This window comes from Mastomys coucha, unplaced genomic scaffold, assembly GCF_008632895.1.
Source record: "Mastomys coucha isolate ucsf_1 unplaced genomic scaffold, UCSF_Mcou_1 pScaffold18, whole genome shotgun sequence".
Taxonomy (NCBI): domain Eukaryota; kingdom Metazoa; phylum Chordata; class Mammalia; order Rodentia; family Muridae; genus Mastomys; species Mastomys coucha.
The window spans coordinates 113,392,182-113,407,568 of NW_022196900.1; the positions used below are offsets into that span (position 1 = coordinate 113,392,182).

Below are 15,387 nucleotides of genomic sequence, written 5' to 3' on the forward strand. Positions count from 1 at the left end.
GAGAAGGAGGACAGAAAGAAGAGGCGGGAGCGGAAACAGCGTCGGGAAAGTGGGGAGGGAGAGGAGGACGTAGCAGACTCAGCCAGACTGATGCTCAAGGTCTTGCATGTCTCTGAGAACCCCACGCCTCTGACAGTCAGGGTGAGCCCGGAGGTCAGGGATGTGCGCCCATACATCGTGGGGGCTGTTGTGAGAGGCATGGACCTGCAGCCAGGAAATGCACTCCGTCGCTTTCTCAACTCCCAGGTGGGCACTCAGCAGGCAGACTTGGCTGCATGCTGGGGTGGGCATGCATACAGCAGGCTGACTTGGTGGGTGCCGCATGCTGGGGTGGGAATGCATGCAGCAGACTGACTTGGTGGGTGCCGCATGCTGGGGTGGGCATGCATGCAGCAGGCTGACTTGGTGGGTGCCGCATGCTGGGGTGGGAATGCATGCAGCAGACTGACTTGGTGGGTGCCACATGCTGGGGTGGGCATGCATGCAGCAGACTGACTTGGTGGGTGCCGCATGCTGGGTATACCATTGGGGCCAGGAGGCAAAGGTGGTTTCTATGCTCAGTTTCCCTAGTTGAGGGTGAAGAGGTTCCATTGCCTGTTCTTCGTAGATGCTTGGTACCCAGAGCACACCCTTGTCAAGTATCTGCTGGGCTGTGGTTCCTCCACACACTTTCACATGTTGCCATAGTTGGGACATAAATGTATTGATGATGTTTGATATTAGGGGACATTGCTAATTTCTGCAGACCATGTTAAAATTGTCTCCTCTTTCCAAGCATGGTAGTACGCACCTTTAATCCAGCAGAGACAGACAGATCTCTGGGAGTTTGAGGCCAGCCTAGTCTACATAGCAAGTTCTAGGCTACATAGAGAGAGTTTATCTCCAAAATAACAATAGCCAGGCAATGGTGGCACTGGGAGGCAGGGACAGGAGGATCTCTCTTAATTCAAGACCAGCTTGGTCTACAGAGGTAGTTTCAGGACACAGAAACCCTTGAAAAACCAAAACAACAACAAAAGAAGAGGTAATGAAGGATGGTGGTGATGAGGATGAGTAGAGTCACCTTGTGTCATTAGCTCATGGACCACTGGCTGGACCACTCCCTAAGGCGCCTGCCTCGGTCGGCATCTGACTCCCATTAGAAGCACATCTTTGCATTTGTGCCTAGCAGAGACAGGTACAGCCTATGCCAGCAAGACCAGAGTTGCTGTGTGAGACCTCCCTCAGCAGCTCAGGGAGGAAGCCAGTAGTGCCCTGCCCCCCAGCCATGCTTAACTTAGCTACAGACCTGCAGCCTGCCTTGTAGATGAAGTAACAGGTTAAAATAAAAGTTCTTTAAAATGTAAGTGCCATGTTCTAGAACTAAAGAGAAGAGAAAAGCTGCTAGTGACCAGAAAAATACATGGTTGGGAGACAGATGGTGCTACTTTTGTTGTGGTGAGCTTGCAGACTGAAGCCCATGGCTTCCATAAAGGTGCCTCCCTGGACAGCAGGAACCCTGAAGCCCCTGCTGTGCTCTCCTCTGTAGACAAAGCTCCACGATGAGCTCTGCGAGAAGAGGACAGCAGCGACCATCGCGACCCACGACCTCCAGGCTGTGCGTGGACCCCTGCTGTATGCAGCCCGGCCACCTGAGGACCTAAAGGTGCCAGCTGCTCTGCCTCTTCTGTCTACACTGCACTTTGCTTTAGCAGACTCACAGGATGGGGTTGGGCCTGGGAAGCTTACCTGGTATTTAACAGCAAATGCATACAGGACGTAGTTTCTGCTTCTTTCTGGGGCCCAGTGCATAGCTGTGCAAATGCCCATTGTCAGGGACGGGTTTGAAAGGTGCTTCCCTTATTCCTCAACTTCTATGTGATGAGGCCTCACTCTGTAGTCCTGTCTGTACTGGACTTGAACTCAGAGATTGCTGTTCTGCCTCCCACCTCCCTCCCCATTCCTCTCAGTGCTGGGATTAGCTCACCAACTTTTAACCAATGGTTTTGGTTTATGTCCCACTTACAGAACACCTGTAGTGTGAGCTGACTCATAAGGGTGCTGCTCCAGGCTGTTGGCTTCCAAACTTAGATTTGGCTTAGAGACCCAGGGTAAAGGGACTCAGGTGTCAGATGCATGCCTGAATCAACTAGCTCATGCAGCTAAATCCTATCTCTCCATCGGCCATCTCAGCAATTGCGGTTCTTAGAAACAGTTGGTTGTTGCTGAGTTTTTTTGTTTTTGTTTTTGTTTTTGTTTTGTTTTGTTTTTTTGAGCTAGATTTAAAGTGAAGCTCAGCTAGGCACTTGGAGTGTTAACCACTAGATCTCCAGAGGAGTCTCTGGAGTGTAGCCAGCCAGTGTGTTACATGTGATGGGCCTCAGGCTCCTGCAGATCTGGAGAGTTGGTGACCCACTCCAGTAGAGGGAGGTGCGCAGCATCCCTCATGGTCAAAGCTGGTCTCAGCTGCAGGATGAACTGTAGGCGCTGCTCCTACAGATTGTACCCTTGGGACGGAAGGAGGCCAAGGCCAAGGAGCTGGTGCGGCAGCTGCAGCTGGAGGCCGAGGAACAGAGAAAGCAGAAGAAGAGGCAGAGCGTCTCAGGGCTGCACAGGTCGGTGTTGGCACATGGGTCAGCATGCTGCCCCCATGTCAGCTGGACCTCAGCCAGCTCCTACAGCTGCCAGAAGAAGCTCAAAAACAACCTGATGGGGAGGGAATCTCCCCGGGCTTCCTTCCAAGACTGAAAGGACTAGGCTCCATTGGGGGTGGGGAGCAGGCAGTGTCCTGTTCCAGGGGAGGGGTGTTCTGCTCCTGGCAATCGTCAGGCTCTCCATGGTAGGGTCAGGGTTGTCAGACTTAAGGCCTCTGTCCAGCTTCACCTCCAGGATCTCTGGGCAGGTGAAGATGCAGGCTGAGGCAGCTCTGGTATCACATGGTTACATGGTTGTACACTGGGCTTTGATGTTGTGCCTGGTTCGTCTGCAGTTTTGCCTCTGTTCCGCTTACCCACTGGCTCACCCCTGCCTGGGTCCCTCCCACACAGGTACCTTCACCTCCTGGATGGGAAGGAGAACTACCCCTGTATTGTGGATGCAGAGGGAGACGTGATTTCTTTCCCTCCTATAACAAACAGTGAGAAGACAAAGGTAGGCAGGTGGAGTCTGAAGTTTGCGCATGTCCTCTAGGCCCACCACCTGGTAGCCTGCTTATGATAGACGTGCAGAGAGGAGGGCTGGGGCCTTTTGCTACATGTTCTTGGTTTTGAGAGAGGTTTTTATAAGCTAATAATTACTTTGAGCTTCTGACCCTCATGTCTCCGCTTCTCTAAAGCTAGGATGCAGGCATGCACCACTGTGCCTGGTGTATGCATTGCTGGGATTTAATCCAAGGCTTCATGCATCCAAGGCAGGCAGGCTGCACCTCCAGCCTTCTGTAGCTCTGCTTATAGATTCTTCTGAATATGTTGAGCAGCTGGCAGCCCAATACCAATAACTATTCTCTTCTGAAATCCAATTCTTAAGATTAAGAAAACAACCTGCAACTTGTTCCTGGAAGTAACGAGTGCCACTAGCCTGCAGCTCTGTAAGGACATCATGGACAACCTCATCCTGGTGAGCGAGGGTCCCAGCCCTAGACTGGCCCTGGGGGCCACCTTGGCATTCCCACCCTTTACATAGCTGTTGTCTGCTTGCTCTGTAGGTTACCACAGTGTGACTTCCTTGGCCACTTCTCTCTGTTAAAAAGGTTGTTTTCATTTGCAGAGAATGGCAGAACTGAGCAAAAGCACATCAGAAAGTAAAGAGGAAGGCATGCTCTCGGGTACAGAAGCTGATGCTAGCTGTAGGCTTTCTGATCCCAACATGAATCTGAGCACTGGGAAGGATGGACAGTGCCCCCTGGTGGTGGAGCAGGTCCGAGTGGTGGACCTGGAAGGGAGCTTGAAGGTGGTGTACCCATCCAAGGCCGATCTGATCACCCTCCCTCCCCATGTGACTGTGGTTCGCTGACAGGCCAGGCTGCATCACTCAGCCCACCTGTGGCTCCTGTAGGTATGCTGTAGATGTCTGTGTAACTGGTTGTTCTTTGCTCCGTTTTTCTGGGTGTTTTAAGTGTCTGCTTTTGTCCAGGTGACTATTGTAATGTGAGTTCGTGTCATCATTACAGCTCCAATGTGATTCTCCTGTCTACTGTCCTCATGGATCACTCAAATAACTGCTGGAAATGTTCAGAATCATGTGGCCAGTAACTTAGGAAAGACACTAAGCCTGGCTGACTGTGCCAGATAAATTCAGGTTGAATGGCAGGCATTCTATTGAACCGTATTTATTTTTCTACAACATGTTAATAGCATTTTTTTTTTTAACATCAGCTGTGCAAAGACAGTTGAGAACATCATGTTGTGAGCGTAATCATAGAGCTTGTTTCCAGGCACAGTCCTGCTACCATGTTCCCAGGGCAGCATCTGCCTTCCACAGCTGTGCTTGGAACTGGAGTGCTGGTCATTGTTGGCACAGCTGCGCCTTAGCCACAGAAGTTACCCATGCCTGTGTAGTCCTGTGAGTGGATGGGAAGGCTGGTTTGTGTACTGTCAGTAGCTGAGGAAGCTGTGCCACACACATGGCCCTGCAGGCTCCATGTTGACGTGTCCTGCTGCACACATCCTGTCTGTGTGTGTTAGCATCTGTACCCAGCACACAGCTGCCATCCCTGGAGCCAGGGTGCTTGGTCCTAAGGACCCAGCAGCTGCACAAAGAACCTGGTAGCCCCTTGCCTTACCATCTGGCTGAGAAGAGAACCAGACCCCCAGCCTTCCCACCTGACACCCTCTTGTTGGTGGTCTCTGACCTCAAAGGACAATTTCTACCTTCTATAAGAGAACAGCTGTTTGGGGTTGTTTGCCGGGTTTGTTCTAAGGCTTTGTGAGAGCCTTTACCTGTCAGAACTAGTGAAGCTCCAGGCCCCTCATGGCAGACCTTGGACAAAGCCGGTAGCTGTTCTCCATGAGACACTGCTGCTCACAGGTCCCTTTGAGTGGCTGTGGCAAGAACTCACCTACTAAGTGTTTAGGGTGGAGCTGCCCTGGGCCCACCCTGTCTCCCCCTAGTTCCTGCTGTTCCCTCCAACACAACCCAGGTGTGAGATTCATTGAGATTTTTGGAACTGTTTTTACAGATTCAAGCAGAATGCCTCTTTGTTCTAATAAAACTAATGAAAACCCTTGGTAACAACATGTCTGCATCAGCAGCCTTAGCACGCGCGTCTCCTGGACAGTGTCTCAGGCAGTTCACCAGTCCTCAGGCGTAGCAGACATCATACTTGGGAAAGCAGCCCGAACCCCCACCAGGGTGTCCGTGACCATGGGGGTCACTGAGCAGCTCCGGGAAGATTACTGGACAGTGGCCAGGAGTGGGCTGGGAGCACCTGACCCAGTTTGGAGTGCAGGATGTGGCTAGATGCCTGCCTCCCACTGTCAGCCCGGGAGCACAGGACTACAAGATGCCCGAGGACTCAGAGCACTCCCTTTCCTTTCCTTTCCTTTCCTTTCCTTTCCTTTCACATGGTGCCCTCTGCATGAACTCTCCTCCTCCTCCCTAGTGCACCCCATGTCCCTGGCTCAGGTATATCTGCCATGTCCCTCCACATACCTGTTCTGAAGACTATCTCTTGACAGGGCCTCTACTAGGCCCTAGGGGTCCTTCGCTGGGACTCCCTCTCAGTGCCTGCCTTGCAGTGGCTCAGGACTGGGAGGTGGGGTGGAGAACACACCACTGTCTTACCTCATTTGGGGCCTCTGAGTGGGAACAGAGATGTCTGTTAGACTTGGGGTCCAGACCAGTTGGAGTACGTCTACTGGAAACTCCCACAAGAGGACCACTGAAGCTTAGGACAGTCCAAACCAGGGGCCTCTTAGGATGAGGAGGCCAGCCATACCAGCCTCGCTGGCCAGATTGCCAAGCCCCTAAATTTGTCAGTGTGGTTAAGGACAAGAGGGATGGGGCTTTCTGGCCACTGATAGTAGCAGCCCCTGTGCCCTCCACCCTCTCAGGTCGGTGCAGACCTCACATTTTTCTAGCCACAGCCTGCAAGCCTCGGACCATTTCACAGCATACTGGGAACAAGGTGTGGTCCAGGGAAGTTCTACATAGACCACTGGAGAGGGGTCCAAAGTCCCCATCGAGCCGCAGTACTCTTAATTGTTCAGGGCCTTGTCCTCACACGGTCCAGAAAGGAGGGAACAAGTTCAGCCACATCCTGACCCTTGGGTCTCTGTGTTCTTGGGAGAAGGCCCAGCCAGGAGGGACACATTCCAAGACCGGAGGAGCTGTGGAGGAGGATCAGGCCTGGAACAAGTCAGGCCTGGCTGGGCAGCACTAGTGGAGACAGTAAGTCACCCACTGTTCCTTCAGCAATGATTTGTCTACAGTCTCTTTAAGGAGTGGGGGCCAGTGGGGAGGCAGCCAGTAGGGCACCCAGCCTCTCTCAGGGACATTTCTGAAGTGGTAAGCCTCTGTGCCCTGCACAGAAAGGTCTGAGGCCCTGTCTGTGTCCTCTGTTAAAAATAGGAGCCACAATCATTATTCAGGGCCCACCCTGCACAACCAGGAATGTAGAAGGCTGAAAGGACCAGGAACCCTGCTCAGAGGGAGAAGCTCACCCCTGAGAGCTGCCAAGTACCCCTCTGCACAAACCACCCCTCATCCCAACCTCAGCTAGGGATGGGCCTAGGCTAGGAAAGATCTAGCATTGGCCAAAGGAATCTGGGCACCCTGGGCACAGAGCCCAGCCTGGGGAGGTTCCCTGCTGCTCTGCTGGAGCTGAGCCTAGTCTCCAGCCTGGGCTGGGGGTTCAGTCTTGGGTCTACCCTGTGTGCTTCTGGTGGCTGCCTGGGCTGGGGTTTCAGTCGTGGTCTGCCCTGTGTGCTGGAGAAGGGGAGCCATGTTGACAGCGCACACTGGCATCATCCTATGCCCTGGGGTCTGTATGGAGGGGTGTCTGTACAAATGGCCTGTGTACATGGGAGGGAATCCCCAGGGGTGGAAGTGGGGCAGCATTTATTTGCACTTGTGCACGTAGTAGCCAGTGATGTAGCCCAAGATGAAGATGATCCAGAAGAGGGCCACTCCACCCAGCACCTTCATGGCTATTCCCAGCTTGCCAGAGCACAGCTTCTGGGAGATCCTAGAATGAGAACAGCCAGTGAGCCCAAGCCAGGGATACAGGGAGGTTCCTGCGTGGGCTTGCGTGGGGAAGTGGGCTGGATCCGGAAAAGACAGGCAGAGGTAGACCTGAGTGCTCTGCTAGAGGTGGGAGTTACCTGTCTGTTCAAAGGTAATGCCCAGCACCATGGGCACGTGGGCAGACTGGCAAGCGCTGGGCTTGGACAAAGCCAGTCAGAACAGTGGGGGCCTCTGGCCTGTCGGGACTGTACCTCCTATAGCATGAGGCCTCCTCTGAGCTGGACATGGCAGTCACGCTGACTTCATCCCGGCTGCTGCTGTCCCACCTGCTGTAGTGAACACCACTCTCCTGGGACTGCATACTGTAGGCCTGGGGTAGAGCTACCACTTTCAGAGTGGAGATGAGGCAGGTATCAGACCAGACACAGAAGCCAGAAGCTGCTGTTAGGGGAGGGTCTGCCTGGAAGGAGGGGATGGGATTTGCCATGATAATCAGAAACCAGCTCAGGGTCACACCAGAAGAACCTGATAAGGAAAGAATTCCAGCCCAGGGAGGCAGGGTGGTGGCCCAGCCCTGACCCTCAGGAATGTAAGCCATTTCCAACTGGGGCCTCTTGACAAGGCTGAGGGCCTCTTCTCCCTCCTAGGACATTTATCAGGGGAGACAGCCAGTGTAGCCCTCAGAGACCAGGAAAGTGTAGCTGCCAACAACCCGATAACCGTCTTCCGCCTCTGCCCTACAGATAAGGCTTGGAGCTGCTCTCCAGAGAGGCTGACGAGGGGAGGGATGAGCAGTGGCTGGTGGCTGGTACGGCCAGCCCAGCCAGCCAAGCAGGAGGCCCAGGCAGCAGCTGTCCTCAGCCCTGCCTCCACCTGCTGCCTCTGAGAGGAGTCAGGCAGGGCTTCTGTGGGCACAGGGGCTCCAGAGGGTTGTGGGTGGGCAGGAAGTAGAGATAAATGAGTGCCCAGAGCAAAGATTCCTAGCACCAAACTGTCCCTGACTCCCTGAGGGCCAGCCACTTCAGGAAAAGAACAGACAGTGGGTTGGGAAGAATCACAGTAACATCACTGCTATGCATGGTTGCTCCTGCTACTGCCAACAGGCCTATACTGGACACTAGCATGGCATTTACCCTCTGACCTCTCCTGTTACCTCGTGTTTACCTAAAGGGAACAGGGCACACACTAGAAGTACAGGCTGTAAGATACTGATAACATTAGGTACCGGGTAGCCAGTGTCCCCTGTGGCACCCTGTCCCCTAGCAGCTGGGGCAATTAGGATACAGCCATCCTACATTACCCTGTGGACCTGATGAACGTACAGCAGGCCACTGGGCTGCAGGAAATGTCTCCAGAACCTCAGGATGCTCGGCCGAATGGGAGGAAGAAGGGCAGGCGCCATCTTAACAGCCACTGGTGTCTTCTGGTGGAGCCTCTGACTGACAGCCTGAGGTGACAGTGTTGCTGGAGTGTGGGTAGGCTGTCAGGTGTTTCAGAAAGAATCCACCAGCTGCTTGCACAGGGCTGTCCCTCCTATGGCAGCCACATTAGGCTGAGACAGGTTAAAGACCCCAGTCCACGCTTTACCGTGTCACCAGCTGTGGGCAAAGTGCTACAATGGAATGTGGGGGGAAGGAACTTTTGCTTTCCCAAAATTAAGAGTAGCCACTTCTTTCCTGCCTATGTGATGACTGGAGCTGCTACACCCACATATGCAGTCTAGATATCCATGCAACACTCGCCCCGATAGGGCTGTGTCTAACTCTACAGCAAAACCTGCCCACTTGTAGACTTTGGGGTATGAGGAGAGTCTCCCCAGTTTGTTCAAGCCTGAGGGTAGGGTTCTGTTATTTGCAGACTATCTTTGGCTGGACAGGCCACCAGATAACAGAGAGCTCCTTGGGCCAGGCTCGTCTCGGCTTCCTTCATTCACCCTCTTCTGTCATAGACACAGTAGGAAGGGCCTCCAAGGCCCCTTCAAACAGTGTCCCCTGTAGGGAATCCAACATGCGGCTGCTCTTTAGACCAGTTTGCCCACAGAGCACCTCTGAGACCCTAGCTTACAAAGGTGCGTTGTGGTAGGGCTGAAGCCTCCGGTGCTCAGGAAGGCTGTCAGGGTCTGGCCAGTAGATCCTACCTTTCTCCAGCAGGGCAAGCCAGGATGTGAGGTAAGGTTGGTGCCTCAAGCCTTAAATAAAACAGCGGCGGGGGAGAGGAGCAGTCAACTAGAGGAAAGGAAGGAACTGGCCCTGTAAGATTAAGTTTTCAAACTGTACTGTGGGAATTTAGCCCTTAGTTAAACTCAGTGGGAGACTGGCTCCCAGAACCTAGAAACAATGGGAGGCCAGTTCCTGAGAACCCAGAAACAACCTGGCCCAAAACAATTGCCAGGTGGCTAGCCTGCCCCTGGACCCTACCCCAGTCTTCCCGTTTGCCCCAGCAACTAACTGCACAGGAATAAAAAGCTGTCTAAGACCTTGCTCGGGGCCAGACTCCTCTACCCCTGCAAGGGATATGAGTCTCGCCCCAGGTAGCTGGAATAAAAAGCCTCTTGCAGATTGCATCAAGTTCATCTCTTGGTGGTGTGTGGGGTCGTCGCTCCCGGGATTTGAATGTGAGGGTCCCTCTGGGAATCTCACAGCTCCAAGAATGATCCCGGCCCCCAAGAGCTGAGCCGGAAGTTCCGGGCCTAACAGCCCTGGGTGGTTAGGCTTCCCTAGCCCTTCCCGCTGCGGAATTCTCCGGCCAGGGAAGCTCTGGCCCCGGAGGACATCGGAGTGGTGGGGCGTGCTGCCAGACCCACTTCCCGGAGGGACGCTGCGGCCTCTGCCGAGTGCGACTCACCTGTGCCTCTCGCTAGGGCCGCTCTCTCGCGCACGCCAGGGAAGCGTCTCCAGCCCCCTGGGGTGACGGGGGGGCGGTGCCGAGGCCGGGGAGGGTGCAGGGTCTGAAGGGCGGGGCTGAGGGAGGAAGGCCAACCTGGGAAGCCTGCAGTCGCCAAGGAAGTCGAGTCTAGATGAGGAGGGGCGGACCCCCTCGGACTATCTCAGCCTGCTGCAGAACCCTGCGAGCCAACCCGGAGGCCTGCAGAGGGCGCCAGGTCCTTCCCAGACTCGCAGAGTCGGACTGGAGCTCAGACTCAGCTCGGTGGTCCCAGATAGAACCTGGGTACTCTTCAGATGGAGACAGAGATGGCCTCTTTGAACTGGTGGCACCCATTACAGGGGAGCTGCAGTAGCAGAAGATCGGGTGCACAAGATGTGGAAGAAGAGCCAGCAGGTGATGAGCTCTCTACTGAGCAGAGCATGTAGTACAGACTTCATGACCCACAGACAACAGGAGCCCAAGGACTGGGAAGAACTGCCCTCAGCAGCTCTACCACCTCCTGCCTCCCACCCTTTCTCCATCTTCCAGAGGGGCCCCAGCAGAAGTTTGGATCTGAAGGGGGATGGGAGCACCCAGCCTCTGGCCCTCCACAAGATGAAGTCTGGGAGAGGGGCCTGAAGGTGTGCTCTCCTTGCAGACAGGCCCAGGGGAAGGAACAGTGGGAGGGGACCCGACCTGGGTGGTTCAGGTGCAGAGAATGAGGCCCTATAGGTACCAGAGAAGATGAGCCGGTGGCCAATTCTAAGGTTTAATTCTCTATCACAGAACTAGCTACATAGGCTGGCCTCGGCAGCAGGACCCTGGCCTCAGCTGGGCATGCCGCATCACTTGTTCAGCAACTTCTTGATCTTGGTGGGCAGGGAGACATCTGACTGCTGTAGTGGGGGCACCTTCACGCCCTTCTGCTTCAGCTGGCTGTAGAAGTCACTCCTCTCCGAGATGATCCTCTGGACAAGAAACATAGTCAATGGGTGGCCTCTCACTTTGCACCAAGGTCTCCCACCCCACCCCAGGACTTGCTGCAGCAGGCAAGACCGAACCCATATCAAAATGATGGCAGAGATCTCTGCCTCTGGAGCGAGTGTCCCTGCCAGGGCTGTGATGTCACAGGAGGCAGGGTGGAAGGAAATGATGCCCTCGTCCCAGGGGTAGGCTCATGCCTAACCTTTACTATAAACCCATCCCTTTGGTCAACACAGCACTGAAGGGAACCTTAGATGCCTACAGACCAGAAAGCTGTCTGGTCTCCTGCAGAAGGGCCATCTGGTCCCTCCCCAGCTCTATCCTCACTCCTAGAAGAGTTATGGGACTTCAGGCATCTACTCTGTCCTGTCCTACTTCCCTCCCCACCAGCAGACACAAGCCCATAGGCCTGTCCCTGGGAACCTGCTCCTCAGAGGTAGCAGTGACCCAAGCTCACACCCCATGAGCTACAGGGAAATGCCAGCATGTTGGGCAATATAAAAGAAGGCCTAGACCTTGGGAACAGAATGGCTGCTAGTGAGATGCAACCCTGTGTCACATGTGGCCCCAACCAGAGCAGCCTGGTACCTCAGTACCTTCAGAGTAGGCATGCCTATCCCTTTAAAAACCCTACAGTTTAGAGAAATGCACAGCCCTAGGATTAACCACAAGGGCTAATGACTAGTCCAGCCCATGATCACCAAAGCCTTCATTAATTTTGCTACAGCCCCAGACCTGTCTAAAGCTTCTGCTTTGGGGGGCTCTAGGTCCATAGGAGTTGGCGAGGCTGAGGCCAAGAGGGAGGAGTCAGTGCCCAGCAGCTTCTATAGAGGCTCCACCAAGGAAGCTGAGCTGGGCAGACAACTTCCAGAATACAGGCAGCCTGTCCCTCTCCCCGGGCAGGGATAAGGCTTAGGGGTAGCTGAGTGCTCCTCCTCCATGAGGCTGTGGCTCAGGTTCTACAACTCCACGCTACAGCTATCCCCAGGGATAGCCTGGTCTCCTTGGTCGACCAGGGAAAAAGGACTCTCCTGGGGTTACAGTGCATGGAAGGCCTAGGCAGGATGAGAGCTAGGTTTCCAAACTGAGCCCAGGCCTCCCTCTTCCCTCAGCCTCAGGTAGTGGGCAGTGTGGACACAGCTCAGCTCCCCTCACCTGCAGGGATTCCAGGATGTAGGTATCAGAGAGTTCCATGGACAAGTTCTTGGTCCCGCTGACACTGTAGACAGCCTGAATGATCTTATTCCTTAGCTTCTCGAGCTGTGAACAAAGGTGAAAGGCACCCCCGCTGCTACCAAGAATGATGCCTGGCCCTGCTACAGTAAGCCTGCAGGCCAGGAAAGTATTTCTTGCTTTTGCGTGTCATGGCTGGAAATGGGACTTGCCGAAGAGCTAGAATGTTCTGGATCAGACCCCAGTTCCGTGGGTGGCCCCACACTGAAGCACAAAAGCTTTAGCATACCAACGTGCTACACACACACACACACACACACACACACACAGTGGAAATGAGGGCCTTTTACATGCTGAGGGAAGCTCTCCACCGAGATATATTCCCAGCCCTGTACATGGCTTTAAAATATCATCACAGCTGGAGAGACAGCTCCATGATTCAGAGCACGTGCTACTCTTGCAGAGAACCTGAGTTCTGTTCCTAGGACCCAACAGGACTCACTGCTGCATGTATCTCCAGCTTCAGGAGATCTGATGCCATCTTCCAGCTTCCAAAGGCACATACACACAGACTCACATACATATAAATAAAAATATTTTAAAAAATAAAAGTGGTATACACAAAATAAATGTTTAAACTTTAGTTTCTAGATGCCACTGAAGACCTCTGCCTCTTTTTTGTTTGTTTTGCTTAGTTTTATATGGAGTTTTGCCTGCTTGTTATGTCTGTGCACCAAAGGAGGGAACCAACTCCTTATAAATTAGCCTCTGACCTACACACATCCACATGCTCAAGTGTGCATATACACAAGAGAAAGGAGGAGAAAGAGAGATAGACACAGAGAGATGGAGAGACAGAGAGGGAGGAAACATGTAATACAAATTTTAAAATAAAATAAGAACTGGATTCCATTCTGGTAGAGCACTTGCTTAGCATGCACAAGGTCCTAGGTCTCACCTGTGATATCAAAACATTAGAAACCAAATCTAATCAAAAATGGTACAGAGTGTCCAGGACCCCTAAAACCTGCTTTCTCCTCCCGAGTCAGCACCTTCCTCCTGGCCAACCAGGACATCCTCCAGAAAGTAGGTGTGTGGTTCTGAGTGCTGTGAACCCTGCCTGTGGGCATGTGATACATCCTCCTGGCCTCCCGGGACGAGGCACTCACGCTGTGAACCAGCTCCTAGGGGTCACTCTAGGGGTCATCCTGCGGGCGGTTTAGGCTTTGGGACTTGTCAACATCCTTGAGCTTAGGTTTGGTCATGCAGCCAGCATCCAAGGGTAAGCTAATCACATGTTCAGGAGTAAAATCTTCCAACCTGCACCCCAGTATTCCTCAGACAGGGACCATCTCTGTCTGATACAAGAACATGGATACAAGATCAGCTGTATCTCACACTGTGTCTGAAACCGGAAACACCCAAGGGAAGCCGGAGAGCACTTAGATCGCCTAAGGCTTCATACATGGCTATTTCCTAGGCCACCAACTCAGCAGAGTCAAGTGAAGGGGTCTTCCTTCCTTCTAATGTTGCTGTTTATACAAGGTCTTTTTTTGAAAAATTTATCTATTTTTATTACATGTCCATGAGAGTGTTGCCAGCCTGTCTGTGTGCCACAAGCTAGTGCCGTCTAAGGCCAGAAAAGGGTGTTGGGTCCCCTGGAACTGGAGTGACGGATGATTGTGTACCACTGTGTGGGTGCTAAGAACTGGACTGGGGTCACCTGAAAGAGCAGCCTTAACCCCTGAGCCATCTCTGCAGGCCCTGGAGGCAGGGTCTGATGTAGCCTGGGCTGATCCAGAGTGCCCTGGGTAGCTGAAGCTGACCTGGAACTCTGGATTGCTTGCCTTCACTGTCCTTCCAGGTTTTCTCGGGTACCCACTCCATGTCAAGCACCATGCAGGGTTCCCAAGGAACCCAGAGCACTGCAGGATCAGTCTTTGTTACTGAATTGTTGCCTCTGGTCAGGAGGTAGCAGTCACCTGGGGTATCCAGCCTCAGTTTCCCTCCCCACAGGAGCCTCGCCTATCAGTACTGTGTCCTGCAGACCATTGGCTCAGAATTTTATCAACCCAACATTACAGTCTCTACCAAGTCCACACACACTGGCAAGTGACACATGACACACCTTCTCTAGGCCAGTGCTGTACCTAGGACCACAATGGAACCAGAAGCAGTTTCCTAACAGACCCCAGCTGGTCAGGAGGGATGACCAGAAAAGGACAGAGGACAGGGCTGGATTAAGGCCTGGTACATGGGTGGGTGAGAGGGAGAGCTCTGTCTAAATGTAGCTGCATGCATGCAACCTTCTTCCCCTTTAGCTTCATTCCGGACTCTGAATGAGATCAGCTCTGAACTGTGTTTCTCACCCAGCCCAAGTCCCTCATTAACACTTCTCTGTGCTGGGCTTGGGGCTCTGCCTCAGCTCAAGACAGCAAGATCTGGGCTTGGGGCTCTGCCGCAGCTCAAGACAGCAAGATCTGGGCCCAGTTCACCTGTAGGCAGGTCTGGGTTCTCTGTCCTCTCTGCTCCAGCACCCCCCTCTAGCTTCGATGACAAGAATATCTCCTCCGCCCTTAGGGTTCAGGGGACAATTGAGGAGGAAGGGATGTAGGAGTCAGAAGACAAGGAGGAGAGCTGAGAAACATTCCTCTGGGTGGGAACAGCATTCCGTATGCGAACGCATGGCAGCCATGGTCACATGCACAAGATCAAGCCAGCCAAACACTCTATGGTAGACTGTAACAGGCAAGGTGGCTCAGCAGTTAAGAGCTTGTCATACTCCTGCAGAGGACCTGAGTTCGAGTCTGTCTAGTTACTTTTACTGTTGCGGCAAAAAGACTATGACCAAGGCAAGGTATAAAAGAAAAGTGCTCAGAGTAGACCTTGGGCACATGCTCCGCAGCCAGTTCCACAAAACCCAGAGGAAGCTCCACTCCCAGGCGCTCTGACACACCCAGGATCAGAGGTGAGCAGGAACCAACATCTGTCCCAACACTGGGAGTAACTGGGACCAGCAGGACTAGGCACACAGGAACTCCGCCAGCCCAGTGACTCTGGTTCCTTCCAGTCTGTCTGGTTTAGTGTTCTGAGCAGACCTTGGGCACAAGCTCTGCAGCCAGTCCCACAACACATGGAGAAAGCCACATTCCCAGGTGATCTAACAAGCCCAGGATCCCAGGATCCCAGAATCACAGGATCACA

General features: G+C 53.4%; 3 protein-coding genes across 13 annotated transcripts in view; 1 reads left to right on the forward strand and 2 right to left on the reverse strand.

The window, feature by feature from the left end:
• Lrrc47 (leucine rich repeat containing 47) overlaps window positions 1-5,211 on the forward strand; it is a 16,179-nt gene extending 10,968 nt beyond the window's left edge. The window contains exons 4-9 of one of the 2 annotated variants that reach the window (XM_031379660.1): window positions 24-246; window positions 1,529-1,645; window positions 2,479-2,594; window positions 3,027-3,129; window positions 3,505-3,594; window positions 3,745-5,211. In XM_031379660.1, coding sequence (XP_031235520.1) covers window positions 24-246; window positions 1,529-1,645; window positions 2,479-2,594; window positions 3,027-3,129; window positions 3,505-3,594; window positions 3,745-3,990 — 895 coding nt within the window. In that variant the 3' untranslated portion in view covers window positions 3,991-5,211. The remainder of the gene's footprint in view (window positions 1-23; window positions 247-1,528; window positions 1,646-2,478; window positions 2,595-3,026; window positions 3,130-3,504; window positions 3,595-3,744) is intronic. The other variant, XM_031379661.1, reaches the window with a different exon arrangement.
• A 1,584-nt stretch (window positions 5,212-6,795) lies between these two features.
• Smim1 (small integral membrane protein 1 (Vel blood group)) lies at window positions 6,796-10,669 on the reverse strand. Of its 8 annotated transcripts, none has more exons than XM_031379669.1 (4): window positions 10,006-10,197; window positions 9,299-9,349; window positions 7,413-7,617; window positions 6,796-7,162 (listed from the first exon to the last, which is right to left on the reverse strand). In XM_031379669.1, exons 3-4 carry the CDS (start codon window positions 7,520-7,522, stop codon window positions 7,036-7,038), a joined length of 237 nt encoding a protein of 78 aa, XP_031235529.1. In that variant the 5' UTR covers window positions 7,523-7,617; window positions 9,299-9,349; window positions 10,006-10,197; the 3' UTR covers window positions 6,796-7,035. The 8 variants fall into 8 exon arrangements, with proteins under 8 accessions (XP_031235529.1, XP_031235523.1, XP_031235528.1 ...); XM_031379663.1 differs by having other exon boundaries at window positions 7,413-7,621; window positions 10,006-10,072; XM_031379668.1 differs by having other exon boundaries at window positions 7,413-7,548; window positions 10,006-10,052.
• Window positions 10,670-10,781: 112 nt separating this feature from the next.
• Ccdc27 (coiled-coil domain containing 27) overlaps window positions 10,782-15,387 on the reverse strand; it is an 18,314-nt gene continuing 13,708 nt past the window's right edge. For all 3 annotated transcript variants that reach the window (XM_031379658.1, XM_031379659.1, XM_031379657.1), the window contains 2 exons: window positions 12,166-12,270; window positions 10,782-10,994 (listed from right to left, as the gene is read on the reverse strand). In XM_031379658.1, coding sequence (XP_031235518.1) covers window positions 10,872-10,994; window positions 12,166-12,270 — 228 coding nt within the window. In that variant the 3' untranslated portion in view covers window positions 10,782-10,871. The remainder of the gene's footprint in view (window positions 10,995-12,165; window positions 12,271-15,387) is intronic.